The sequence below is a fragment of the Castor canadensis genome, chromosome 3 (assembly GCF_047511655.1).
Source record: "Castor canadensis chromosome 3, mCasCan1.hap1v2, whole genome shotgun sequence".
NCBI lineage: Eukaryota > Metazoa > Chordata > Mammalia > Rodentia > Castoridae > Castor > Castor canadensis.
In genome coordinates, this window is record NC_133388.1 from 50732936 (window position 1) to 50760539 (window position 27604).

The 27604-nt window shown below is 35.5% G+C and overlaps 1 protein-coding gene and 1 pseudogene across 2 annotated transcripts in view; one reads left to right on the forward strand and one right to left on the reverse strand.

The window, feature by feature from the left end:
* Positions 1-27604, forward strand: part of Gpr137c (G protein-coupled receptor 137C) — a 56429-nt gene that overhangs the window by 24124 nt on the left and 4701 nt on the right. For both annotated transcript variants that reach the window (XM_020160054.2, XM_074067953.1), the window contains exon 4: positions 26850-26999. In XM_020160054.2, coding sequence (XP_020015643.2) covers positions 26850-26999 — 150 coding nt within the window. The remainder of the gene's footprint in view (positions 1-26849; positions 27000-27604) is intronic.
* LOC141422083 (U6 spliceosomal RNA) lies at positions 13987-14080 on the reverse strand (annotated as a pseudogene).

A 27604-nucleotide genomic window follows, 5' to 3' on the forward strand; every position in this document is an offset into this window, starting at 1 on the left:
TATAATCCTAGCTACTCAGGAGGCAGAGATCAGGAGGATCATGGTTTAAAGCCAGGCCGGCAAATAGTTCACAAGACCCTATCTTGAAAAACCCTTCTCAAAAATAGGGCTGGTATAGTGGTCTGAGGTGAAGGGCCTGAGTTCAAGCCCCAGTACCACAAAAAAAAAAAAAAAAAGAAAAAGAAAGAAAGAAAGAAAGAAAGAAAGGAAAAACCTAGTATTTTTTCTTCATTTGAAAATCTTGATAGGAAAGGAACCTAATGAACATAGTTATCTATATCTACTATGTACTAGACAGTTATTTTTCACATTGTCTCATGTTCTGGTTGCTTTTTTACATTATCTCAAAATAATTTTGTTAGGTGTCTGTGATATTGTGATAAAATAAAACATATATATTTGGTCTCTTCCCCTGGTTCTTTGCACACAATTAGAACCCTTAAATTCTCAAGAGTAACAGGAGGATTTGGCCCCTAGATAACTTCTTAGTGGGAACTGATTGCCAGAAAAACCTATACATGATTAGGGGGTTGGGACTTTTAGAGGGGATCATCAGTGGCTGATGATGTGATCCATCATATCTATGTAATGAAGCTCGATAAAAACCCAGATGGATAGATTTCTAGGAGCTTCCCAATTGTGGAGTAGATGGAGATGCTTGGAGGGTGGCACAGAGGGCATGAAGTCCCACAGCATCCTCCTGCATGCTTTGCCCTAGGTATCTTTTCCATCTAACTGTTTATCCATATCCTTTGTAATACCTTTTTAAATGAATCAGTAAACATGCTTCCCTGAGTTCCAGGAGCTATTCTAGCAAACTAATCTAACCCAAGGAGGGAGTTTTTAGAACCCCAGATTTACAGCCAGTTGGTCAAAACTGATTAGGCACAACCTACTACACTTGGGATCTGAAGAGGGGCTCAGTCTTGTGGGACTGAGCTTTAAGGATCTTGTAAGATCTTATGGTATCTCCAAGTACAGAACTGAATTAAAATATAGGACATTTAGTCAATATCTCCTAAAGAATAGGTTGGTGGGAAGAAATCCCAGCACGTTTTAATGGCGAGAAGTAAAGTATATTGTGTTAGTGCTGTATGGCATCTGAGAGTTGAAAATAGGGGAAGAATGTTTTTCTCACATTCTCTTATTTCTATTTTTTTTAATTTAAGTAAAAAAAAAAAAAAGGGTGGGCGTGGTGCTAAGAGGAAGAAGCAGTGTGACTTATAAGACCTTATATGACCTGGTCCCTGCCTATCTAACTTCCTACCACTACCACTCTCCTCTTCCTGTACCAGTCACATGGGCTTTTTGTTCCACAGTTTGTCCTTATACCAACCTAATCTTTGGGTATGTCTGCCTAAATTGTACTCCTGCAAGTATGTATGTGATGTCTTCTTTGCCTTCAGGCCTCTGTTCAAATGTCACTGTGTCAAAGCTGTCATTCTTAATCACTCAACAGGAATCTCCCATTCTGATTACTAGATCTATTCTCTTGTTATATTCATGGCATTTATCAATAGCTAAAATTATTGACCATTTGTTTGCGTACTTCTTTTCTGCTTCTCCCTCCTAAAGTGTAAATTCTGAGAATAGTTTTCTTTGTCTTGTTCATTTGTGGGAGAGGGCGGGGCAGGGAGACTAGGGTTTGAACTCAGAGCTCCACGCCTGGAAAGTAGGCACTCTACTACTTGAACCACACCTCCCATTCGAGCCTTGCTCATGTTTCTATCCTATTTCTCCAAAATATGTCTGGTATGTAATAGGTATTCAATAAATGTTTGTGAGTAAATACAATCCATGCTTGCATACATTCTTCCCTATTACAGCTTTACCCTAGTACCTGTAGGAAAGTTAGAACTTGCCCTTTGAAGAGGAAGGTTCAATAATCAAGTCTGCTGAAATAAACTGAAAACAAAAAGATGGGCTTCACTACTAGCTTAACCAGACTCCAAAGGCAGAGAAACCCAGAAGGCTAGCCAGTAAGAAATTTCTTACCTTTTGCCTTCTTATCAGGCCTAGGCTCTCCCCACTGTAGCTTCTGGGGGAACAGAGTAGTTTTGGAACTCTGTTGACCCTGTCAAAACTGGAAGAGCCAAGAGAATTTCTCCCTCTCTGTATTGGGGTTTGAGTCTGTGAGTCTGGCGATAGATAGATCAACATGAGAAAAAGCATCCAAATTCATTAATGTGCACAAGAACCATATAAAATATGAAATGCAAAGACACATGGTTGAGGTTTAAAAACTTCTTCTTAAGGGTAAAGGAGAGGAGGAGTAGGCAATTGTACTAGGGTAAGGGAAATGAATGAGCTCAGAGAACAAAAAAAAGAACACCTGGAACAAAATGCCTCTGGACTCTAGGTATGGTATTTGATTTTCAGTGTTTTCTCTGCTGGTTAACCCTTTTTTGATTAATGAGATTTCATTACAGTTTCATAATTTCTGGGAAGAGAACTTCTCTTAGTCAATTAAGGGAATTTTAGAGAAAACCTTTCCCTGTACTTTGGGAGAGAAAGAATTCCAAAGAAGAGATGAACTGGGGACTATCTGATCAGAGAGATCAGATGTAACTGTTTGTCCAACTCATTGTGCCACTCTTTGGGGTGTCATTTTCTAAACCCCACATTACCAAATGAACTTTCACAACTAAGTTGTGTGTCAGACCAAACTGAACCAATAAACTACCCAAGGTCATATAGTTGGATCAGGATTCAAACTTAGGTCTGAACACACATCTTAACTAGTAATCTCTGATTTTTATTACCACACAGCAACTCCATTTATATCACCTATGTTTACTTATAAACTTTGGGAATTCATGTGTAAATAATTATAATTGATATGTGTATGTTTTATGCTTTTTCTTTTTTTTGCAGTACTGGGGTTTGAACTCAGGGCCTATCCCTTGAGCCACTACACCAGCCCTTTTTTGTGATGGCTTTTTCAAGATAGGGTCTCATGAACTATTTCCCTGGGCTGGTTTGGAACTGAGATCCTCTTGATTTCTGCCTTCTGAATAGCTAGGATTACAGACGTGAGCCACCGGTACCTGGCAGCACTTTTTTTCTTTTTTTTTTTTTTTTTTTTTTTTTTTTTTCTTGATCTCAGTAAATTATTTTATTTTTTTTTTTTTTTTTTTTTTTTTCATTTTTCTTTTATTATTCATGTGTGCATACAAGGCTTGGTTCATTTCTCCCCCCTGACCCCACCCCCTCCCTTACCACCCACTCCGCCCCCTCCCGCTCCCCCCCTCAATACCCAGCAGAAACTATTTTGCCCTTATCTCTAATTTTGTTGTAGAGAGAGTATAAGCAATAATAGGAAGGAACAAGGGGTTTTGCTGGTTGAGATAAGGATAGCTATACAGGGCATTGACTCACATTAATTTCCTGTACATGTGTGTTACCTTCTAGGTTAATTCTTTTTGATCTAACCTTTTCTCTAGTTCCTGGTCCCCTTTTCCTATTGGCCTCAGTTGCTTTAAGGTATCTGCTTTAGTTTCTCTGCGTTAAGGGCAACAAATGCTAGCTAGTTTTTTAGGTGTCTTACCTATCCTCACCCCTCCCTTGTGTGCTCTCGCTTTTATCATGTGCTCATAGTCCAATCCCATTGTTGTGTTTGCCCTTGATCTAATGTCCACATATGAGGGAGAACATACGATTTTTGGTCTTTTGAGCCAGGCTAACCTCACTCAGAATGATGTTCTCCAATTCCATCCATTTACCAGCGAATGATAACATTTCGTTCTTCTTCATGGCTGCATAAAATTCCATTGTGTATAGATACCACATTTTCTTAATCCATTCGTCAGTGCTGGGACATCTTGGCTGTTTCCATAACTTGGCTATTGTGAATAGTGCCGCAATAAACATGGATGTGCAGGTGCCTCTGGAGTAACAGTCTTTTGGGTATATCCCCAAGAGTGGTATTGCTGGATCAAATGGTAGATCGATGTCCAGCTTTTTAAGTAGCCTCCAAATTTTTTTCCAGAGTGGTTGTACTAGTCTACATTCCCACCAACAGTGTAAAAGGGTTCCTTTTTCCCCGCATCCTCGCCAACACCTGTTGTTGGTGGTGTTGCTGATGATGGCTATTCTAACAGGGGTGAGGTGGAATCTTAGTGTGGTTTTAATTTGCATTTCCTTTATTGCTAGAGATGGTGAGCATTTTTTCATGTGTTTTCTGGCCATTTGAATTTCTTCTTTTGAGAAAGTTCTGTTTAGTTCACATGCCCATTTCTTTATTGGTTCATTAGTTTTGGGAGAATTTAGTTTTTTAAGTTCCCTGTATATTCTGGTTATCAGTCCTTTGTCTGATGTATAATTGGCAAATATTTTCTCCCATTCTGTGGGTGTTCTCTTCAGTTTAGAGACCATTTCTTTTGATGAACAGAAGCTTTTTAGTTTTATGAGGTCCCATTTATCTATGCTATCTCTTAGTTGCTGTGCTGCTGGGGTTTCATTGAGAAAGTTTTTACCTATACCTACTAACTCCAGAGTATTTCCTACTCTTTCTTGTATCAACTTAAGAGTTTGGGGTCTGATATTAAGATCCTTGATCCATTTTGAGTTAATCTTGGTATAGGGTGATATACATGGATCTAGTTTCAGTTTTTTGCAGACTGCTAACCAGTTTTCCCAGCAGTTTTTGTTGAAGAGGCTGCTATTTCTCCATCGTATATTTTTAGCTCCTTTGTCAAAGATAAGTTGCTCATACTTGTGTGGCTTCATATCTGGATCCTCTATTCTGTTCCACTGGTCTTCATGTCTGTTTTTGTGCCAGTACCATGCTGTTTTTATTGTTATTGCTTTGTAATATAGTTTGAAGTCAGGTATTGTGATACCTCCTGCATTGTTCTTTTGACTGAGTATTGCCTTGGCTATTCGTGGCCTCTTGTGTTTCCATATAAATTTCACAGTAGATTTTTCAATCTCTTTAATGAATGTCATTGGAATTTTGATGGGAATTGCATTAAACATGTAGATTACTTTGGGGAGTATCGACATTTTTACTATGTTGATTCTACCAATCCATGAGCATGGGAGATCTCTCCACTTTCTATAGTCTTCCTCAATCTCTTTCTTCAGAAGTGTATAGTTTTCCTTGTAGAGGTCTTTCACATCTTTTGTTAGGTTTACACCTAGGTATTTGATTTTTTTTGAGGCTATTGTAAATGGAATTGTTTTCATACATTCTTTTTCCGTTTGCTCATTGTTAGTGTATAGAAATGCTAATGATTTTTCTATGTTGATTTTATATCCTGCTACTTTGCTATAGCTATTGATGATGTCTAGAAGCTTCTGAGTAGAGTTTTTTGGGTCTTTAAGGTATAGGATCATGTCATCTGCAAATAGGGATATTTTGACAGTTTCTTTACCTATTTGTATTCCTTTTATTCCTTCTTCTTGCCTAATTGCTCTGGCTAGGAATTCCAGTACTATGTTGAATAGGAGTGGAGATAGTGGGCATCCTTGTCTGGTTCCTGATTTTAGAGGGAACGGTTTTAATTTTTCTCCGTTAAGTATAATGCTGGCTGTAGGTTTGTCATATATAGCTTTTATAATGTTGAGGAACTTTCCTTCTATTCCTAGTTTTCTTAGAGCTTTTATCATGAAATGATGTTGGATCTTATCAAAGGCTTTTTCTGCGTCTATTGAGATGATCAAGTGGTTTTTGTCTTTGCTTCTGTTAATGTGGTTTATTACGTTTATTGATTTTCGTATGTTGAACCACCCCTGCATCCCTGGGATGAAGCCTACCTGGTCGTGGTGGATAATCTTTTTGATGTGTTGCTGAATTCGGTTTGCCATTATTTTGTTGAGGATTTTTGCATCAATGTTCATTAAGGAGATTGGCCTATAGTTCTCCTTTTTGGAGGTGTCTTTGCCTGGTTTTGGGATAAGTGTAATAGTGGCTTCATAAAATGTGTTTGGCAGTTTTCCTTCCCTTTCTATTTCATGGAACAGTTTAAGGAGGGTTGGTATCAGTTCTTCTTTAAAGGTCTGATAGAATTCAGCAGAGAATCCATCAGGTCCTGGACTTTTCTTTTTGGGGAGACTCTTGATTGCTGCTTCAATTTCATTTTGTGTTATAGGTCTATTCAGGTGATTAATTTCCTCTTGGTTCAGTTTTGGATGATCATATGTATCTAGAAATCTGTCCATTTCTTTTAGATTTTCAAATTTATTTGAATATAGGTTCTCAAAGTAGTCTCTGATGATTTCCTGGATTTCCATGGTGTTTGTTGTTATCTCCCCTTTTGCATTCCTGATTCTACTAATTTGGGTTTTTTCTCTCCTCATTTTAGTCAGGTTTGCCAGGGGTCTATCGATCTTGTTTATTTTTTCAAAGAACCAACTTTTTGTTTCATTAATTCTTTGTATGGTTTTTTTGGTTTCTATTTCGTTGATTTCAGCTCTTATTTTTATTATTTCTCTCCTTCTATTTGTTTTGGGATTTGCTTGTTCTTGTTTTTCTAGGAGTTTGAGATGTATCATTAGGTCATTGATTTGGGATCTTTCAATCTTTTTAATATATGCACTCATGGCTATAAACTTTCCTCTCAAGACTGCCTTAGCTGTGTCCCATAGGTTCCGGTAGGTTGTGTTTTCATTTTCATTGACTTCTAGGAACTTTTTAATTTCCTCTTTTATTGCATCGATGATCCATTCTTCATTAAGTAATGAGTTATTTAGTTTCCAGCTGTTTGCATGTTTTTTGTCTTTACTTTTGTTGTTGAGTTCTACTTTTACTGCATTGTGGTCAGATAGTATGCATGGTATTATTTCTATTTTCTTATATTTGCTGAGGCTTGCTTTGTGCCCTAGGATATGATCTATTTTGGAGAAGGTTCCATGGGCTGCTGAGAAGAATGTATATTGTGTAGAGGTTGGATGAAATGTTCTATAGACATCTACTAGGTCCACTTGATCTATTGCATATTTTAGATCTTGGATTTCTTTATTGAGTTTTTGTTTGGATGACCTATCTATTGATGATAATGGAGTGTTAAAGTCTCCCACAACCACTGTGTTGGCGTTTATATATGCTTTTAGGTCTTTTAGGGTATGTTTGATGAAATTGGGTGCGTTGACATTGGGTGCGTACAGATTGATGATTATTATTTCCTTTTGGTCTATTTCCCCTTTTATTAGTATGGAATGTCCTTCTTTGTCTCGTTTGATCAATGTAGGTTTGAAGTCTACTTTGTCAGAGATAAGTATTGCTACTCCTGCTTGTTTTCGGGGGCCATTAGCTTGGTAAATCTTCTTCCAGCCTTTCATCCTAAGCATATGCTTATTTCTGTCGGTGAGATGAGTCTCCTGTAAGCAACAAATTGTTGGATCTTCTTTTTTAATCCATTTTGTCAAACGGTGTCTTTTGATGGGTGAATTAAGTCCATTGACATTAAGTGTTAGTACTGATAGGTATGTGGTGATTCCTGCCATTTAGTTATCTTAGTTGTTTGAAGGTTTGATTGTGTGTACCTAACTTGATGTTACTCTCTACTGTCTTGCTTTTTCTTATCCTGTGGTTTGGTGCTGCCTGCCTTTTCATGGTTAAGTTGGGTGTCACTTTCTGTGTGCAGGATCCCTTGCAGAATCTTTTGTAATGGTGGCTTTGTGGTCACATATTGTTTTAGTTTCTGCTTATCATGGAAGACTTTTATTGCTCCATCTATTTTGAATGATAGCTTTGCTGGGTAGAGTATCCTGGGGTTGAAGTTATTTTCATTCAGTGCCCGGAAGATCTCACCCCACGCTCTTCTTGCTTTTAATGTTTCTGTTGAGAAGTCTGCTGTGATTTTGATGGGTTTACCTTTGTATGTTACTTGTTTTTTCTCTCTTGCAGCCTTCAATATTCTTTCCTTAGTTTCTGAACTTGTTGTTTTAATGATGATATGTCGTGGAGTAGTTCTATTTTGATCTGGTCTGTTTGGTGTCCTGGAGGCCTCTTGCATTTGTATGGGAATATCTTTCTCTAGATTTGGGAAATTTTCCATTATTATTTTGTTGAATATATTACGCATTCCCTTCGCTTGCACCTCTTCTCCTTCTTCGATGCCCATGATTCTCAAGTTTGGTCTTTTGATGGAGTCAGTGAGTTCTTGCATTTTCTTTTCACAGGTCTTGAGTTGTTTAATTAATAGTTCTTCGGTTTTTCCTTTAATTACCATTTCATCTTCAAGTTCTGAGATTCTGTCTTCTGTTTGTTCTATTCTGCTGGATTGGCTTTCCGTTTTGTTTTGCAGTTCTGTTTCGTTCTTTTTTCTGAGGTTTTCCATATCCTGGCTGTTTTCTTCTTTATTGTTGTCTATTTTTGTCCTGAGTTCATTTATCCATTTATTCATTGTGTTCTCTCTTTCACTTTGGTGTTTATACAGTGCTTCTATGGTTTCCTTTATTTCTTCTTTTGCTTTTTCAAATTCTCTATTTTTATTGTCTTGGAATTTCTTGAGTGTCTCCTGTACATTTTGGTTGACCCTATCCAGTATCATCTCTATAAAATTCTCATTGAGTACTTGTAGTATATCTTCTTTTAAATTATTCTTGTAGGCTTCATTGGGTCCTTTGGCATAGTTTATCTTCATTTTGTTGGAGTCTGGCTCTGAGTTTCTGTTCTCTTCATTCCCCTCTGGTTCCTGTACTAATTTTTTGCTGTGGGGAAACTGGTTTCCTTGTTTTTTCTGTCTTCCTGTCATTGTCCTTGGTGTTGTTACTGTCCCTGTACTGTGTGTAATTAAGTATTTTCTAGCTTGTAATAATAACAATGGTAATATTGAGAACGGAAGAGTGAGCTGAGATGGAAAGCAAGAAGTTAAAGAAAAGGGGAAAACAAATATACAGACAAGAGGGAGAAAGCAGAACAAGGTATCAGACAAGAGAGTTTCAAAGGTATAAACAGGGAGTGTTAGTGTACTAATCGACAGTAAGCTGAACAGACAATAGAGAGACAGAGAGAGGATTGAAAATCAAAGATAAAAAAAATAAAAAATAAGTATATGAAAGTAATATCTATTTATAAAAATGAATTAAAATAAAATGGAAAATAGGAAATTAAAAAAAAAAAAAAAAAAAACCAAAAAACTTCCAAGTTTATATGCAATGCAATTTCAGTCTTAATAATTTGGATGTCCGTCTCAATCTCCAGTCCTGGAGTTGGTGCCTCAGATGTTGTTCTGTAGTTGTCTCATCAAAGGGGATGCATAAAGTAGAACAAAACTACACTCACACACACACACAGAAGAAAAAATAAAAAAAAAGCCCCACCAAGTGTCCCCAGTTCAAATGCAATAGTTTCAGTAAGTTTTTCGGCTTGCAGGTGTAATTCGGTTGTTCTCTCATCAAAGGTAGGGAGAGAAAGAAAAAAAAGCGTCTGGAGGCAGTTCTGAGAGTGGTATCTGCAACTGTGGCTTGCCTGCCTGCTGCTCTCAGCCTGTAGCTGGCGGCGTTATTTATGCAGATCTCTGGGGTGAGCTTAGCACTCACCTGGTCCCACAGGCTTTGTTTGCTCAGAGTTCTCCTGTGCGGGGGAGGGGGGCCTCTGCCACAGGCTTTTCCCTTTCCAAGCACTGGGAAAGGCGACACTGCCCTGCGTTGTCAGGCCTGCGTGTTTATTTACAGTTCACGTGGGAAGTGGGTCTTCCCTCCTCTCACAAGCGTCCCGCTCCTGGTTGCTGGGCGCCCCGCTCCCGCCAGAGCCTCTCCAGCCCGCCCGGCTCGTTTCTTTACAGTCCCGGGAAGGATTCCCTTCCCCCAATCTTCAGCGCTCAGGGCGCCCCACCCTCTTTCCAGCGTGTCTTAACTGTTCTTATTGCTTAGTACTCAGTTTCTCTTTTTTTCCCGGGTGGAGGTCAGTCTGTCCAGGGGGCTATGCTGCTCTGGCCCAGGCTTGTCTGTGGGGGAACCGCGGTACCGCGAAGCTCACCTGGTCCGCGTCTTCCCAAGCCGTATGGGCGCCGGCCACTGGCGGCCCGGGGGCCTCCTCGGTTCTCCGTTTAACGTGAAGTGGAGATTCTCTGCGCTGGCTGGAGATGTGGAGGAGTCAAAGTTATGCCTTTTCTCGGTGATTATGCCTGCAAAGTGTGTCTCCAGCGTCTCTCCAAGATTTCACTATAGGAGGGTCGCTTTCTGCTTCCTACCTCTAGCCGCCATCTTGGAATCTCTCCACTTTTTTTCTTTTTTAGTGCTGGGGATCAAATCCAAGGTTCTACATATGATAAGCATACACTCTACAGAGAGATGCCCCCAGCGCTGTTTTGTGTGCTAGTTATTGGCATTATTCTATGTAGATTCTTACTAGATTTTACCATATTACTCCCCAAAAGAATATACCATTGTATAATGCTAGCATTAGTGTATAAGTGTACATCATTTCCTCTGCTCTATAAGTATTTGGGTTCAAATATTATTTATTTTGGTTATTTCAATTGATTTACCCTAAAAGTTTTAATTTGGATTTATTTAATTGATATGCATATATATTTCCTTGTAGAGATTTTCTGTCCACATTTCTGAATGTGTAAACTATTTCTCAATGACAGAGAGCAGAATCTGAACATTTCTTTTTTATATGCTTGGCATATGTTTTCTGTTTATAATAAAATGTTTCTTTTGTTAAAATGAAAGACTGCATAAGTCATGTGTTTAGTTAAGAATAGATGTTTAATCTTATTAAATCCTTCTCAATAACTATTCATATTGCTATAATTTTGTTTTTCTGTTCTACAAATATAGTAAACTATTTGACTAAATTTTATTCCTTGAATTTTAAGGATTAAAAAAAATGACCATTTCCCTTAGTTTTTATATTTCAGTTATATTATTTGAAATTTTATTAAAACTGGATTTGAAATAAAATTAAGCATTTTTTTCCTTTTTTGGTATTCTTGTCAGGTTTTAGAGTATAAACATGTTTTTCTCATAAACTGAGATGAGTAGCACACTATGCAGTAAAAGGAGGAATAATTCAACCTCTAGGGTCATGTTTCTTAGGCCTAAATCAGAGCTCTGCCATTTACTAGCTCTATACCTTTTACCTCTCTGTCCATGTTTAAACTAGAGATAAGCATAGTACCTCTTTCGATAGCAGTGTTGAAAGGATCAAATGGTAATGTTTGGAAAGTCATAGTTTACTTGCTAGCACTAAAAATATAAAGGTTAGCTGCTATCATCTTCATCACCATATTTTGACATAGTTTATAGAACAAGCTTCTTAGAAAACTTGAACAGATTCTTCTGTTATCCATTTGGCAGAAAACTGTTCTTTGCTAACTTTTTTTTGTTTTTTTTTCCCCTGTTATTTTTATTCATTAACTGATTTTATTTCTATCAGACTTGCATTTTTTAGCTTTTTAGGCAGTTAACTATCTTAACCTTATTATAAAAATATTTTTTGATTGTTAAAACTTGGCAATATGAAAGAATATGATTTAAATTTTAAAAAAACAGCAGCAATGTTACTGCTGATACTTAACTATATTTGAAATTCAGAGTAAATACAACTTTATACCCTGCTTTCCCCATTATACTAGTAAAGAATTTTCTCATGCCATTAAAATTCTTAAGACTGCCTAACATTTCATCATATGCCAATCTTATCTTGCTGACAGGACTTAAGTGGTTTTAAGAAGAATATCACCCTCTCTATCGTTACCTTTCTTCACAGTCAGTTTTGTTTTGCCTTTAAAAAAAAAAAGAGTGACGTAAAGACCAGGCACAGTGACTCAAACCTGTAATCCTAGTTACTTGGGAGGCAGAGATCAGGAGGATCACAGTTCAAGGCCAGCCCAGGCAAAAAAAGTGAGTGAGACCCCATCACAGCCAATAAAATGTAGGCATGGTGGAATGCACCTGTCATCTCAGCTGAGAGGGAGGCATAAATATAAGGATCACAGTCCAGACCAGCTCCAGCATAAAACAAGACCCTATCTCAAAAAATAGCCAAAGCAAAAAGGGCTGTGGGCATGACTCAAGTGGTAGAGTCTGGCAAGCACAATGTCCTGAACTCCATCCCTGCCACCACCAAAAAAAAAAAGAGTGAAGTGTAGAGGCTTTAGTAGTCACACCTAGAACTATCTACCTCAGTCTCAATTTACAGAGCACTTAAGTATATTTTATGTTCTCATTTTCACTACTTATTTTTTAATTTATATTTTAAGCAACTAGATCAGTATGATGATTCAATTACTTTTTGCAAAAAGGACTTTTACTTGCTTTTAAAATACTAGTTATTGTCAATTTGAATTGTTTATTTTTGTGCTCTCTTTTTTTTACTTTCTTGCATATTTAAGGTTGTTGCTTTGTTCTATGTCTATATAAATACTTCATTCTTTTGTAGACTAGTACAGGTATTTAGAGCAATATGCTTTCTCATGAGCAGCATCCTTTATTTAACAAAAAACAAAATTTATGTTTGTATTTCATCCATGTCTCACATACTTAAACATCACTCTAAATTAAATATAATCTCTATCAACTCTAAAAATCAGACATCTGTCCTCTTTAGGTCTCCTAGCTCCCAGAAGTTATTGGTTTTACCTCTGCTTGATTGTCCATGAACATGAATGTGGCCTACTAAATAATGGAGAATTTCTGTACTCCAGGTTCTTGCTAGAGAGAATAAACTCTAAACTGTTAAATCACAAGCTTAATTGACAGAAATATGACCTGAAGAATGTGCAGTTTGTTTGTTTCACCATCTATTGTACATTTGATGCCCAGCTCAGTCCAGACCACTGCAGTTTTGAACTAAGACTCCATCTTACCCTGGATAGAGTTGTCTTCTCTGTTCTATACTTTGACATCATGCTTGGCCTACACTGAAATTTCTTATAAGAAAGATTTATTCTTACCAGGAGACCTGTAAATTTTTTTAAAAAAGGTTTATTCTAAAGCCATCCTTGTGCGATATTTTGAGAGTATCATCTACACAATGTCCTGAGAAAAGATCTTTTTCTCAGATTCAGTACCAGGAAAACCAGTGTTGATTAAATCCTTCTTTCTTTTTCACTATGTTGTTCAGAGGCAGATTGACTCACATCGATCATGATAAATGAACTTTTTATATCCATTTTTGTTCTGGTTCTACCTCAAATTTCATCTCACACACCTACATACACATTCCCGTATTTACTTTTTATTCCCATATTTTTTATTTTGTGTGTATCTCTGTAACTACTTCAAATTACGTTTTGCAACAAAAGTAATATGAATTAAAATGGGATTAAATACACTTTTGGATGTGTTTATACTTCTTTTTTCTGGTATGTCAGTTTTTTGAAATTAATACAGAAAGACCTTAGTGAGAGACAGTGTGTCTTAGGGATTAAATGGTGGAAACCTGAGATCAGAGAGATAAGGGTGTAAATCCCTGCTCTGCTGCTTATAGGCTGTGTGACCTTGGGCAACTAATAGCATCTCTAAGCTTCACTTTCCTGATCTGTGAAATGGAGAGAAGGATAGTGTTGATCTCCTGGCTTGCCATGAGGGTAAGAGAAATAGCTACCTCATAAGGTTGCTAGAAGGACTAAATATAAATGCATAGACAGTGCTTAGTATAACACCTCCCACTTAGGAAGTGCTTACATTAGCTGTTACGGTTCAAAGGGGTGCTAACCTAGCTTCCAGAATTCTTGGCTGCCTGAAAACATTGGCAAATTTATCTGGAAAGAGGTTCTATATATTTAATAAAATTTTCAAATGGAAGAGTGGCCCTTAAGAAAGAATAAAAATAACTGATTTCTCTTTTAAATAGTTTAAAGAATAGTTTAATGACTACTTATGTACCTTCCTCTGATTTTTGTAAGGGTTGAAGTTTCTGATGGATTACACTTCACCTAATATTTAACTTGTTTTTCTTAGTAATTTTTGGAACAAATGTTGAAATTATGAAATGGCCCCATCTTAATTTTTTAACCTTGGATCTTTATCTATCCCAAGAGAAAGGAAGCCCCATGAGAACAGGGAAACTTCTTTGCTCAGAAATGTAAAGATATGGAATGCTTTACAAATTTGCCTGGCATCCTCACACAGGGGTCATGTATCATTCCAGTTTTAATATTTGTGCTACCGAAGCAAGCACTGTAATAATGACCTTTTTAATTGTGGGTATTTTTGTTTGGAACTCTATTGTATCTTTTACTGTAATCTCAGTTTTCTCATGTTTTCATTGGCATTGTATACTCAATACTGTCTTTTAAAGTTTCATCTAATGCTAACATTTTGAGTATGTCTCCTTAACTTAGACAAAATATTATAGTTTGTTTTTTAATTGTTAGTGAGCACCCTCTTTTTATAGAGTAGCACAAACAGTTTACATTTACTAACACAATTGTTTGTGTTAGTCTTTTTCTCCCATTAAGTTTCTTTTTAGGGCTGGGGGGTAACTCAGGCCCTGGGTTTACTTGCTAACACTGAAAAAAAATGTTATTGCTAGTTGCCTTTGTATGATTTCTGTGGTACACTTGAGTCAATTTTCTTTTTGTCAGAATTATAATTTTTAACATTAAAATGCATGCTAACAGAAATATTTTTATTATAGTATTACTTCCCATTTCATAAAAAGGAATACTTATAGGAATACAGAAGAAATATAATTTTGGGCCATGTCTATAATCCCAGCTATAGCTATTCAGAAGGCTGAAGTAGGAGGATCACAGTTCAAGATCAGCCCAGGCAAAATTAGTGTGAGAACCTATTTGAAAAACAAACTGAAAGCAAAAGGACTTGGGGCAAGACTCAAGTGGTAGAATGTTTACCTAGCAAGTGCAAGGCCCTAAATTTAATGACCTATACCACAAAACAAACAAAACTGTATGAGAAAAAATGTTAAGCTTTTAAGCATATATGTCTGGCCAGGGACATGTACAATTTCATTATCTGAAGAATCTTGGAAGAATCACTGTCTCTTATACAAAATCAGCTTGTCCCCCATCCTGGCCTGCCATTTGCAGATAATTCCTAGCAGTTTTAATTATAGTCAGCCCAGTGCTTTATATCCATAGGATCTACATCTGCCAGTTCAGTCAACTGTAGATCCAAAGGTATTTGGAGTGAAAAATGCATCTTTACTGAACATGTACAGACTTTTTTCTTATTGTTATTCCCAGAACAATACAGTATATTGACTATTTTTATAGTGTTTAAATTGTATTAGGTATTATAAATAATCTAGACATGATTTAAAGTATATAGTATCCATGGATGTCCTAGAACCAATCCCTTGAGGATATCAGGCGGACATATAAATTTGTGAATATATGAACCTTCCAGTTCCAGATTTATTCAATCCCTGATCTTTATTATTTAATGTATTGGGATGAAAAGCAGCATCAGCATCTTTCAGACACATAGTAGCATTTAACCAGACTATACTCCTAGTCATTCATACAGACCAAAAGATGCTATAAGAGTGAAGCATTTGGTCTATGGTTATTTAGGCTATACCTAAAGAAAGACTGGGGGCTGGAGGTGTGGCACAAGTGATATAGCACTTATCTAACAAGGCCCTGAGTTCAAACCCCAGTACTGCCAGAAGAAGAAAATAAGGAGAAAGAGGAGGAGGAGGAAAAGAAAGAAAGATTAAAATAATGTTAATGTCTCTCTTCTATCACTCTGAAATAGAACTTAACTAGGATTTGTGAATAATGGAAAATATAAACTGCATCACCCCCTGAAATAGCTATGATTGTCCCCATTCCAATATTCTGATATCATTTCTCTCTTGAGTTACTGGGATTGCTCTGTCCATTTCAAGCTGTGGATATTCTTTAGTTTGCTGCCTTAGTTGTTATATTCCAAGTTGTATTTACAGTTTTCTTTTGCTGAGCTGATTCACCACACACTTACCCATTTGAAAAATTCCTACTTACATTTGGGTTTATATCTTTTCTCTACTCCTAAACTCAAGTCATTTTTTTATTTCTAGACTCTACTGTCCTAGTCAGCACTTTCAGAATTGATTTTTTTTTTTCCCTGACCAGAAGGCCCACCCAATAAAAGCCATCTACATAATGTCAGGGTTACAGGAACCAGAGAGTTCATTGTCTTCAAAGCATAAAACTGTCCAGGCCTTATAATTATCAAAACATATTTGTAATTTATTGAGAATAGTTTATTTTCTTATCTTTAATGCTTAGTTGAGCACCTTAATTTCAAAACAGAAGTAGCATTCATGAGATGATTTGAAGAAATATGTGCAGGATTCTGCTTCTGATGAAATGACTGAGATTGCTCTTACTGGATCAAACTTCTACAGACAGCAATGATAAATTCAACACAAAATATGAAAAGCCCTGCAGGCATTGGAGAGCAACACTTAGAATAAGGAAATGACAATGAGTGAGCTTCCTGTTTTTAACAGCATCTAGTCTAAGGGAAGGTCCTTTCCATCCATGGGGCAGCCAAAACTTCAAGAAATACTGTTCTACTGACTTTGAAAAATCAGAAGGTAAAATTCTAGTAATTTCAGGTGAAAAGCAAATGGGAAACCCCAGAAAGAAGACAAGCAGATAGAAGAAACCCCATTTTCTGATTATAAACTCTGCCGTTTTTGTCTGATGCTGACCTTCTCATGTGCAAGACAGAGTCCAAGTAGCACAATTAATGATAAAGGACTTAGACTGAGATTTCAGCTGCTATTCTATGCAGTAGAAACAGTTTGGGATCTGAGTCTAGACAGATTTGTTGTTTGCTTTAAAAAAAAAAAAAAGCTTGCCTGAGGAATATAATGGAATCCAAACTCTTTAAAATATGTTACTTACAATATCTAGGACATAATCCAAAGTTACTAGACATATGAATAAGTAAGAAGGGTGTACTCATATTCAAGAGTCAAAAAGCAAAACTCAAAAGCAATCAAAGGAGATAATCCCTCCCCCCCAAAAAAATGACCTAGATTGTAGATTTATCAGACAAATTTTTTATAATATGCTGGAGGATATAAAGGAAAAGATACTTAGATAAATAAACAAGAAATCTCAAAGGAAAAAGAAACTATAAAAAATGGAAATTCTAGAATTTAAAACTAGTACTTAAAAAAATCAGTCACTCCCAGCGGGTTAGATAAGAAGGGAAAAATCAGTTAGCTTAAAGATGTATCAATAGAAATTATCCAGTCAGGAAGAACCAAAGAGGGTGGGGATGGGAAAGATAACAATAAAATGAGGAAAGCCTCAGGATCTAATTATATGTAATTAGCATAACCAAAAGAAAGGGGAAGAAAAGAAAGTTGAAAAAATATTTGAAGAAATGACGTAAATTTTCCAATTTTGTTGAAAGTCATAAATGTACAGTGTTAAGAAGCTCAGCAATCCAAATCAGGATAAGTACAAAGAAAACTTCATCAGAGCCCATCATAGTCATGTTGCTTCAAACTAAAACTAGATAAAATCTTGAGAGCAATCAGAGAAAAACGTATAGACTTAATCCAAATGCTGTCTTCTCATCACAACTAATGGAGGCCAGAAGAAATGGAAACATGTTTAAATGCTGAAAGGAAAAAATCTGTCAATTCTGAAGTCTATATCCAGTGAAAATAATCTTAAAGAACAACAAAGAAATAAAACAAAACTCACGTAGTCAACCTGCATTACATGAAATGCTAAGAAAATTCTACAGACTGAAGTGAATTCCAGCTTTTCAAGAAGGAATGAAGAACACAGGAAATAGTAAATATGTGGGTAAATATAATTTCTTAATTTCTTTAAATATATGACTGTGCAAAGCAAAAATTAAAATGTGAGGTTTACACATGTAGCTGTAATATATAGGTCTATATGCTATTTGTAACAACTACAGCATAAAGGATAAGGGTAAGATTGTAGAAAGTTAAGGATATATACATTGTAATAGCTAGCACATTGATTATCAAACTTCGTTGTCCTGAGACCCCATCAGACTCCAAAAATATTAAGGATCACAAGACCTGAATTTTCATGTCTGCTCTGCATTCAATGTGTTATCATGTTGTTTAGGTTGAAATATATGAATCCATCTTCATACATATATGTAGTTAGAAAATGGAGAATTTTAAAAGACTTTTCAGATAATTGTGGATACTCCTTTAACACTATAAGAAAGTTCAGAAGCAGAGGCTTCTTAAAGGTTAGTTGCCATGTGAAATCAAAAACTGTATTAGTGAAGTTTTTGTATTCTTCATTGGTCTATCTAGCACTTTGAAAATTTTATAAGATCATGCTTTGATCATTTGGAAAACAGTGGTCACAGATCTTCAAAATGTTGATTTATTTCATTAGATAACGTCCAAAATCACATGTTAATATAACATACCACCTCCTCGGAAAAGTTTAGTTTGGGAAAGCTGTCAATCATGGATACAAGTGTGTACAAGTTTCCCAAAATTCTAATTTTTACTTGAAAGTTCAAATTTTATCCTTGGCAATAAATACTGCCAGATGCTTTTTTGAAGTGATAGGCACATTTTGTTCATTTTTGAAAAAATATATATACCCACTTGCCAAGTGTGAACAACCATTGTTTGTCTACCATAGTTGTCTGTCAAGTAAAAAGTGGTGTTCTATGACAAAAGGGCTGTTTCCACTCCCAGGTTAAACAATCACACAAGTGGTTTTCTTTAAGACAAACACTGTATATCAGCATGAAGAACTGCTCTAGGGGCACATCTCATCACATGCAATAGTAATAGACAAGTTATCTAAGGTTAATATTAAATATTTTCACTGCTTCATCAGGATATTCTTAAGTTAGACTTTCTCTTTTAATTAGAGTGCATGGCAGTGAAGAAAACAATCACTGTGAAATAAGTTACATTTGTAGCCTGTAAAATGTTTCAATGGCTCTTTCATTTAATATGAAAAGTTATGAAAACAATATTTGATGTTTAAAGCATTCATCACACCTGCATTTAAATTTTCAATTCCTTTTGCTTTAAGCTCTGAATGATTGGTCTCAAAATGATGCTGCTTGGACCATAGTACTATTCACAAATGTTCTGTTACAGAAGACATAAAAGGTAAATTCTTAACATTTATAAAGCCTACTGAAAGATAGTTCTGTTTCTTATTTAAGTTTCCATAGTTCCTTTGAGGTAGATTCCTCTTCTTATTGAGTCAGAGAGCTCTCTGACACTTTCATCTTTCTCAGCATCTTCAAGGTAAACAAAGAAGCTGTGTATTAGGAAAGTTTTTAATTGTGCTAAAATATACAGAACATGACATTTGCCATTTTAACCACTGTAAGTGCACAGTTCAATGGCATTAAGTGCATTCATGTTGTTGCTCAGCCATCACCACTGTCCACTCCCAGAACGATCTTCTCGTCTCATACAAAACTTTGTACCCATTGAACACTAACTCACATGCTAAGACAATGACACATTCTTAAATATGAGAAATATATAACTATTTTTCATTTTAGAGTAAATATTAAGTTCTAAAATGAGTTTTATATCAAGTTAAATTTTGTAAGTTTTTGAAGAAATTTCTAAATCATAAAACATCCATATTGTATACATATTCTTGTTTTCCACGTAGGTGTAAGAATTTTAGAATTTCAAAATAAATTTTATTGAACAATAAAGGGTTTCAGTGGGTATGGTAGGTATAACTGAAAAAAGGCAAGTGAAAGTCCACAGAACAAACTGAGTTAATGTCTGAAAATGCACATATTTACACACTAATTCTACTACGTTCAGAAATTATAGAAAAACACAGGCATACACATGCACACAGAGTGATAACATCACATATCTTGTAGTCTCTGACAAACTCTACTGTACACTCAAAAGAGAATGAGACCCCAAAAAAGGCAAGTAAAATCATAGTATTCTTTTAAATAGTTAAGAACTTCTGCCCTTGAGTAACACAAAATACAAGAGAGGCAAACAGAAAACACATAGTAAAATGTAAGTTCTAAACCCAAACATACCACTAATTATATTAAATGCCAATGGTTAGAAAGTAGACTGTCAAAATGATTTTTTAAAGTCATCTATATCCTTGCCCCCTGAATGTGCTTCAAATATAAAGCACCCTTCATCTATCTAGATAGTTGAAAATAAAAAAGATGGAAACTAATATATTATGCATTCACTAAGCATAGAAGGCTACATTATTATCAGATAAAATGGATTTTAAGACACAGTATTATCAGATATAAAAATGTACATATCATGAGAAAGCATAGAATATTACCAAATACAAAGAGGTACATTTCATCAAGAAGACATAATAGCCAACAATGTGGGCATGAAGCTAAAATAGTAAGAAATAAAGGCAAAAAAATAGACAAACTTGAATTCCATCTTGAATCGTGGTCAGAGATTTTAATATCCCATCCTCAGAAACTGATAAAACATCAATAGACGTAGGAAATCTAAACACCATACCTTTGAGCTAATTGTTGCACAATAACTGTAGAATACACATTCCTTTCCATTGAACATAGTCATCAAAATAAAGCATAAAATTGACTTTAAAGCATGTCTGAACACATTCAAAAGGACTGGAATCAGAGAATGTTCTCTGGTCACAATGCAATTAGACATTAATAATATAAGTACATAGTAATGGTTGGTATAGATAGATACATGAAAATTATATACAACATAATTCTAAGTAATCCATGGGTAAAAGAAATCACAAGGGAAATTTAAAAATATTTCAAACTGAAGGCTAATGAAACACAATATATCAGCTAAATAATGCTTGAAGGGAAAAGTATAGCTTTAAGTACTATATTAGAAAATAAGGCTGGGTGCTGGTGCCTCACAGCTGTAATCCTAGCTACTCAGGAGGCAGAGGTCAGGAGGATCACAGTTCGAAGCCAGCAGAGACAAATAGTTCGTGAGACTCTATCTCAAAAAAAACCCTTCACAAAAAAGGGCTGGTGTAGTGGCTCAAAGTGTAGTAGGCCCTGCATTTAAGCTCCAGTACTGCAAGCAAACAAATAAAAAAAGACAATAAGAAAGATAATAAAAATCAATGACCTAAGTTTCCTTCTTAGGAACTGGGGAAGGGAAAATGGGGAAAAGTACCAAAAAACCAAAACCAAAAAACTAAGCCCAAAGTAAGTAAAAGGACTAAAGTAATAAAAATAAGAATAGAAATCAATGAAACAGAAAACACACAATAGAATGCCTAGCAAGCAGTACCACCAGAGAGAGAAACAGGGAGACAGAGAGAGAAAGATGGGTTCTGAGTTGAAACCTCAGTATAGAGAGAGAGAGAAGGAAGGAAAGGAGGGAGGGAGGGAGGAAGGAAGAAAGGAAGAAAGGAGGGGCGATGAAGGAGAATGATGATGGTTGGGGTGAATTCAAGTATGTTACATTTGATTTATTGTAAGAACATCTATAAGTGCCACAATGTACTCCCACCCAGCACAACAATAAAAAAAAAGAAAAAGAAGGAAGGAAGTGAGGGAAGAGAAGGAAAGGAGGGAGGAAGGAAAGAAGGAAGGAAGACACAATAGAGAAATTGAAGCCAAAATTGATTCTTTGTCTAAATTAACAAATTATGGTCTAGTATCCCTTACAATCACAGATTCAAAGACTAATCAACATCATGACCAAGAGATGATTTATCCAGGAAAGCAACATTGGTTTAACATTTAAAATTTAAGCAGTGTAATTCACCACATTAAGAGAAAAACAAAGAAGAACCACATAATCATTTCAATAGAAGTAGAAAAAGAATTTGAAAAAATTCAACACTTCATGATTACAAAAACAACCACCTAATAAAGAATAAAAGGAAATTGCCTCTATTGGATAAAAAGACATCTATTTTAAAAAGCCCTACAATCAATATCCTACTTAAATATTATAATCAATATACTTAAATATTAAATATCCTATCTCTAAGGTAAAAGCAAATATTAAAATGTCCTATCTCTAAGAATAAGGCAAGGATATTCACCGTTTTTCTGTTCAATATTCCAATAAAGTGAAAGGTATAAAATTGAGAATTAAGAAGAATAACTGGCTGGGAATGATGACACCCTCCTGTAATCCCAACATTTAGAAGGCTGATGGAGGATCAAGAGTTCAAAACTATAGTGAGAGCCTTATTCAAAAAAAAAAAAGAAAAGAAGTAAAAGCACTTCCAATTGCAGATAACATGATTTAACAGAGAACATCTTAAGGAATCTATTTAACAGCCACCAGAACTATTAAGTGAATTTAATAAGATCAAAATGGGAAAATACACTGTAACATTTATATGCCAGGAAGAATCTATTACAAAATGAAGTTCAGAAAACACCAGTTACAATAGTATTTAAAAAGGAAGAGATACTTAAGAATAAATTTTCCAAAAACAAACAATACCTCTATCCTGAAAACTACAAAGTATTGCTGAAGCTAAAGACCTAAATGAGTGAAGAGACATACCATGTTCATGGATTACAAAACCATGAAGTATTGTTAATTTAGAAATTCTCAATCTATAAATTTAATGCAATAACTTTACCATGCATTTTTAAAAATAGAAAATGACAAGTTAACAAACTCATCAGGTTGTACACTTTGAATATATACAGCTTTAGAGTAGTGCTTTTCCATAAAACTTTCTGGGATGATGAAAATATTCTATAGCTGTAACGCTGAGTATGGTTACTAGCCATGTAAGACTTTTGAGCACTTAAAAGGTGACTAGTATAACCGGAACTGAACTTTTAACTTCATTTAAACATAAATAGTCACATATGGCTAATCAATAGTCTATTCAACAGTGCAGAAAGTAACCTTGAAAAAAGAATTGAACATACGCTACATGATTTTGAACCTTAGTAAAAAGCTGTAATAATTAAGATAGTAAGCTACTGACCTAAAAAATAGACAAATAGGGCTCAGTGTGGTGGTACACTGAGTACCACCCAACTACTCAAGAAGCATAGAGATCAGGAGTACCGAGGTTTGAGGCCAGCCCAGCAAAAAGTTAGTGATATCCCCCACCATCATAACAAATAGGTTGGCAATGACGTTATATACCTAAAATCCCAGCTACACATGAAGCATGGGTAGAGGATCACAGTTGGAGGCTGTCTCTGGGCAAAAACACAAGATCTATGTGAAAAATAACTAAAGAAAAAGGGTTGAGGATGTGGCTCAAGTGGTGGAGCAGCTGCCTAGCAAGGGCAAGGACCTGACTTCAAACCCCAGTTACTGGGGGAAAAAAAGGATAGACAGGTAGACCCATACAACAGAATTAAAAGTTTAGAAATCAATCCAGACTTTACATGGATTTGGATTTTTGATAAAGGTGCTAAAAGCAATCCAACGAAGAAAAAGCATTCTTTTTAACTGGGAGTAGTGGAGCAGGATATCCATGTGGAATACAGTGAACCTCCAAATCCAGCTCACACATACACAAAAATGATTCAAATAGTCCATAAATCTAAAAGGGAAAGCTGAAAGCATCTAAAAGAAAACAGGGGAGAATACCTTTATAACTTGAACATATGCAAAAATTTGTTAGATGGGTCATAGAAAATAATAATTAGAAAAGAACAGTTGATATATTAGACTTAGTTCAACTTTAAAATTTCATATCCAAGAAGGGATGAATTTAACTACAATACATTATAAGCATATATGGAAATGTCACAATGAAAGCCCTGTGTTCAACTAATATACACTAATAAGAATGTTGAAAAAAATTTCACCTCAAAAATCAAGATTAAGAAAATACAAAGGCCAGCCACAGACTTCAAGAAAATACTGGCAATACCCATATCTGACAAGAAACTGGTGCCCAGCATATATACAATCTCCAACTCTGATTTTTTAAAAAAAGATGACCCAAGCTAGAAATGGTCAAAAGATTTGAATAGATTCTTCATAAAGAAGATATACAAAAGGCCAATAGGCCAATATCATTAATAATCAGGGAACGACAAATTCAAAATAAAATATCTCTACACTTCCACCGGCACAGCTGAAATTAAAATTGAGTGAAGCAAATGGAACTCATATGTTGTTGGAAGTATAAAATTGTACATCCATTTTGGGAAAAGATCTGGCAATTTTTTAAGGCAGCTAAACTTATACTTACCATATGAAACTAGCAATTCCACTCTTAGGTATTTGTCCAAAAAAAGTGAAAGCATACATCCACAAAATATTTGTACAAGAATCTTCACAGAAGCTGTAAATTCACTGAAATATGGATAGACAAACTCATATAAACAAATCCGTGAAATTAGTATGTTTAACTATCCCAGTTTGCCTGGGAGTTTTCCAAGGTGTAGGACTTTAAGTGCTAAACCCAAGAAACTCCTGAGCAAACAAGGAAGATTGATCACCCTCAGCAATAAAAAGGAATAACTACTGATACATCCAACAACATGGATAAATCTTAATGGCATACTGAGTGAATGGAACCTACAAAAGAGTTCATATTCTGTGACTTCACTTATATGAACTAAAACAGGCAGAAATGAATTTAACAACAGAAGCAGTGGATTATGTGCATCTTGGGGATTGGCTTGACAGGGAAGGGCTTATGTGGGGACTTTCTTGATTGACAATAATGTTCTGTTTTTAGGTAAAGATCTGAGCCACACAGGTGCTGGATTTTCATTTTTCATCTTGTTATCCTGTGTTTTGAAGGATGACTCTTGTTTTCTGAATCAATGGGTTTCCTTCATTGTTCTATGTATGTGATGTGTATATTTCTTTTTAATTTATTAATTGCTTTGGTATTTTTCTTTGCTCTCTCCTCACAATTTTTTAAATTCTTATAGAATTTGCAAGTTTAAGCAGTCTTTCCATATTTAGCATCTTTCTTTGCAACAGTTATTTTATTTCTCAAATCAGTGAATACAAATCTATTATTTTAGGTAATGCTTACAGCATTCTGCTTTGTAACCTTTTCTTTAATTATATATTACTTTTAAAATTAAGCTGGACACTGTGGCTCATGCCTATAACCCAGATACTCAGGAGGCAAAGATCAGGAGGATTGAGGTTCCAGGCCAGTGCAAGCAAAAATTTAAGGAAACCCACATCTCAACCAATAAGAAGTTGAATATGGTGGCTCATGCCTGTCATCCCAGCTACACAGGAGATACAAATAGGATGAATGTCCGGGCTGGTCCAGGCAAAAAATACGAGAACCTGTTAGAAAAATAACTAACAGGAAAAAAGTACTGGAGGTGTGGCTCAAGTGGTAGAGCACCTGCCTAGCAAAGGCGCAGCCTTGAGTTCAAACCCAAGTACTGCCCTAAATAGTCCCAACTACTCTGGAGGCTAAGGCAGGAGAATCATTTGCACTCAGCAGTTTGAGGCTAGCCTAGACAACATAATAAGACCCCATCTCAAGTTTTTTTGTAAAACATCTGGACTGATTTTAGATTCGATTTTTTATTACATTTCTTTTGGATTCACAGAAATAAAAATTCATACTGTGAATATTTTAGCCTTAATTTTTAAAAAAACTTAGTATTTTATGTATTATCACAAAAGCTTTTTGTTATGGTAGTGGGTTAGCTCAAAGAAGGTATTCTGTTACTATCTCAATATATTTCAAACTATCTTTCATCTTTTTAGTGTTTTTTTCTCATGTACCTCTAAAATGTGTTATTCTTACTAGGAAATCAGTTATAACATTCTCACCCCTGCCAGGCCCAGTGCACTCTTCTAGTAACAAACATTTTTAATGACTTGTTTCTATCCTGAAATTAATAGATTTTAACCTACTACACATATAAAATTTAACATAATCGCCATACTTACAAGGAGGAAATAAAATGAGCTAATAACTATTTCAATATATAAACTTGGGGACATGATATAAACTTGGGGTCAGATGTTTGCATCTAGATAGAAATCATGAATGGGGCAGCTGAAATACAGTTACGTGTGCATTGGCCACATATACTACAAGCAGTGTTGCTATCAATATCAGGATTTTCTGAAATATTTGAACTCTTGATAAAAGTCTAAACAAAACAATTGCAAATTTCCCTCAATGTACACATTGTGTGTTTTTCTGGAACCTTCAGCATGTATTCAAAATATGCAAACATAAATAAACTTTGTTTATATGTAAAACAGTTAGGTTCTGGCCAGGTAATCATAGACAGGTTTCTCATCTTGAACATCAGAAAGGTCAGAGGGCAATCCTATGTGAAAGAATCCCCAGTGAATTGCAGGTCATCTAGCAACCCTGGACCTTGGGTGCTAAATGCCATAATTACCCCCTTAATCTTGTGACAATCAAACATAAACTTTCAAAGCACAGAACTGAGTGTTATTTGCAGTGAACCTCTTTTGCAGTGGTATTACCTCTCAGAATAATGGCTCTAAATGCACAAGGTAAAATATATAGGATTACCAAGGAAACCAGTTTTATTGAAAACAGACCCCTGGTTGAAAATTCCTGGAAGCTGTGATATTACACCCTATCCATGTACACAATACACTTGAGGGCCACTAAGTTACAAAGGTTTTCTATATTTGGGGAAATAGTGAAAGCCATAGACTTCAAATGTTATGGATGTGAAAGTATATCCCAGCACATAGGTCATTTTGTCATCAGCACAATGCCACCAATAGGGAACTAACTTTCTAACAGATTGGAATAAATAGCCTAGGAACTAAATTTCTATTCTCATACTATATCAGAAATAAAGTGTACCAAATGGACTAATCCTTCTATTTTCCATTCTTTCTCATTCTGGCTAAACTACCTCTCATATTAGCATAAATTAAATTTTGGATCTTTTGCCAGCTTGTCTATTCATGTATTACTTTACCCTCAGTGCTTTCTAGGAGTGCTTTGCAAGAGATGACCATATTATATGAGGATAAATAGCTAGGTTGTCATGACCAATGTGCAAAATACCATGAGGATGATATTTATCTCTTTTAGGGTATGTCTCTATGCCAGACTGTCGTCGTAGGCTCTGTAGTCATTCTTCTCTACTCTTCCAGAGCTTGTTATAATTTGGTGGTGATCACCATATCTCAGGATACATTAGAAAGTCCATTTAATTATGGCTGGGATAATCTTTCAGATAAGGTAAGTACCTAATACATATTGCCCAACTGCAGTTAATACAATTGATAATTAAGTTATCCTTATCTGGGAGGACATTCTAGTGTTTGACTTACCCACACTTTTGTGGAATTTCTGTCTGCTATCAGTAATCTTGTTTAAAGTCATGTGTTTAAATATCATTTACATGTGACATTTGAAATCATTCTTCAGAGAGAACTTTTCTCAAAGAAGTATTTTCTTTTTATAAATAATGATAATGACATAAATCCACTTTACTACTTTTTAAAGGACAGTGTTTAGCTCTAGATAAATTGTCTGTCATTAGCCAATGAATACAGCTAATGTATTGTTAAGATAATATTCATTCTTCTCTATCCAACAGTTACATAACCTTAAGATTTGGTTCAATGTTAGATATTTAAGTAATCACTTTCTTTAAAATCTGGTATTACAAACCATGATAACAGAAGATCATTCATAGTTCCTTGGTTATCCAGGTACTTGCTGTAATAATTCCCAGTCCTCTAGCTATGCATATTTAACTTTCAAGCATTCTCCGTTCCCTTCCTAAAAGTAGTTTAACATAGATATATGTCATATCTTTATATTAATTTAACTTTGTACTG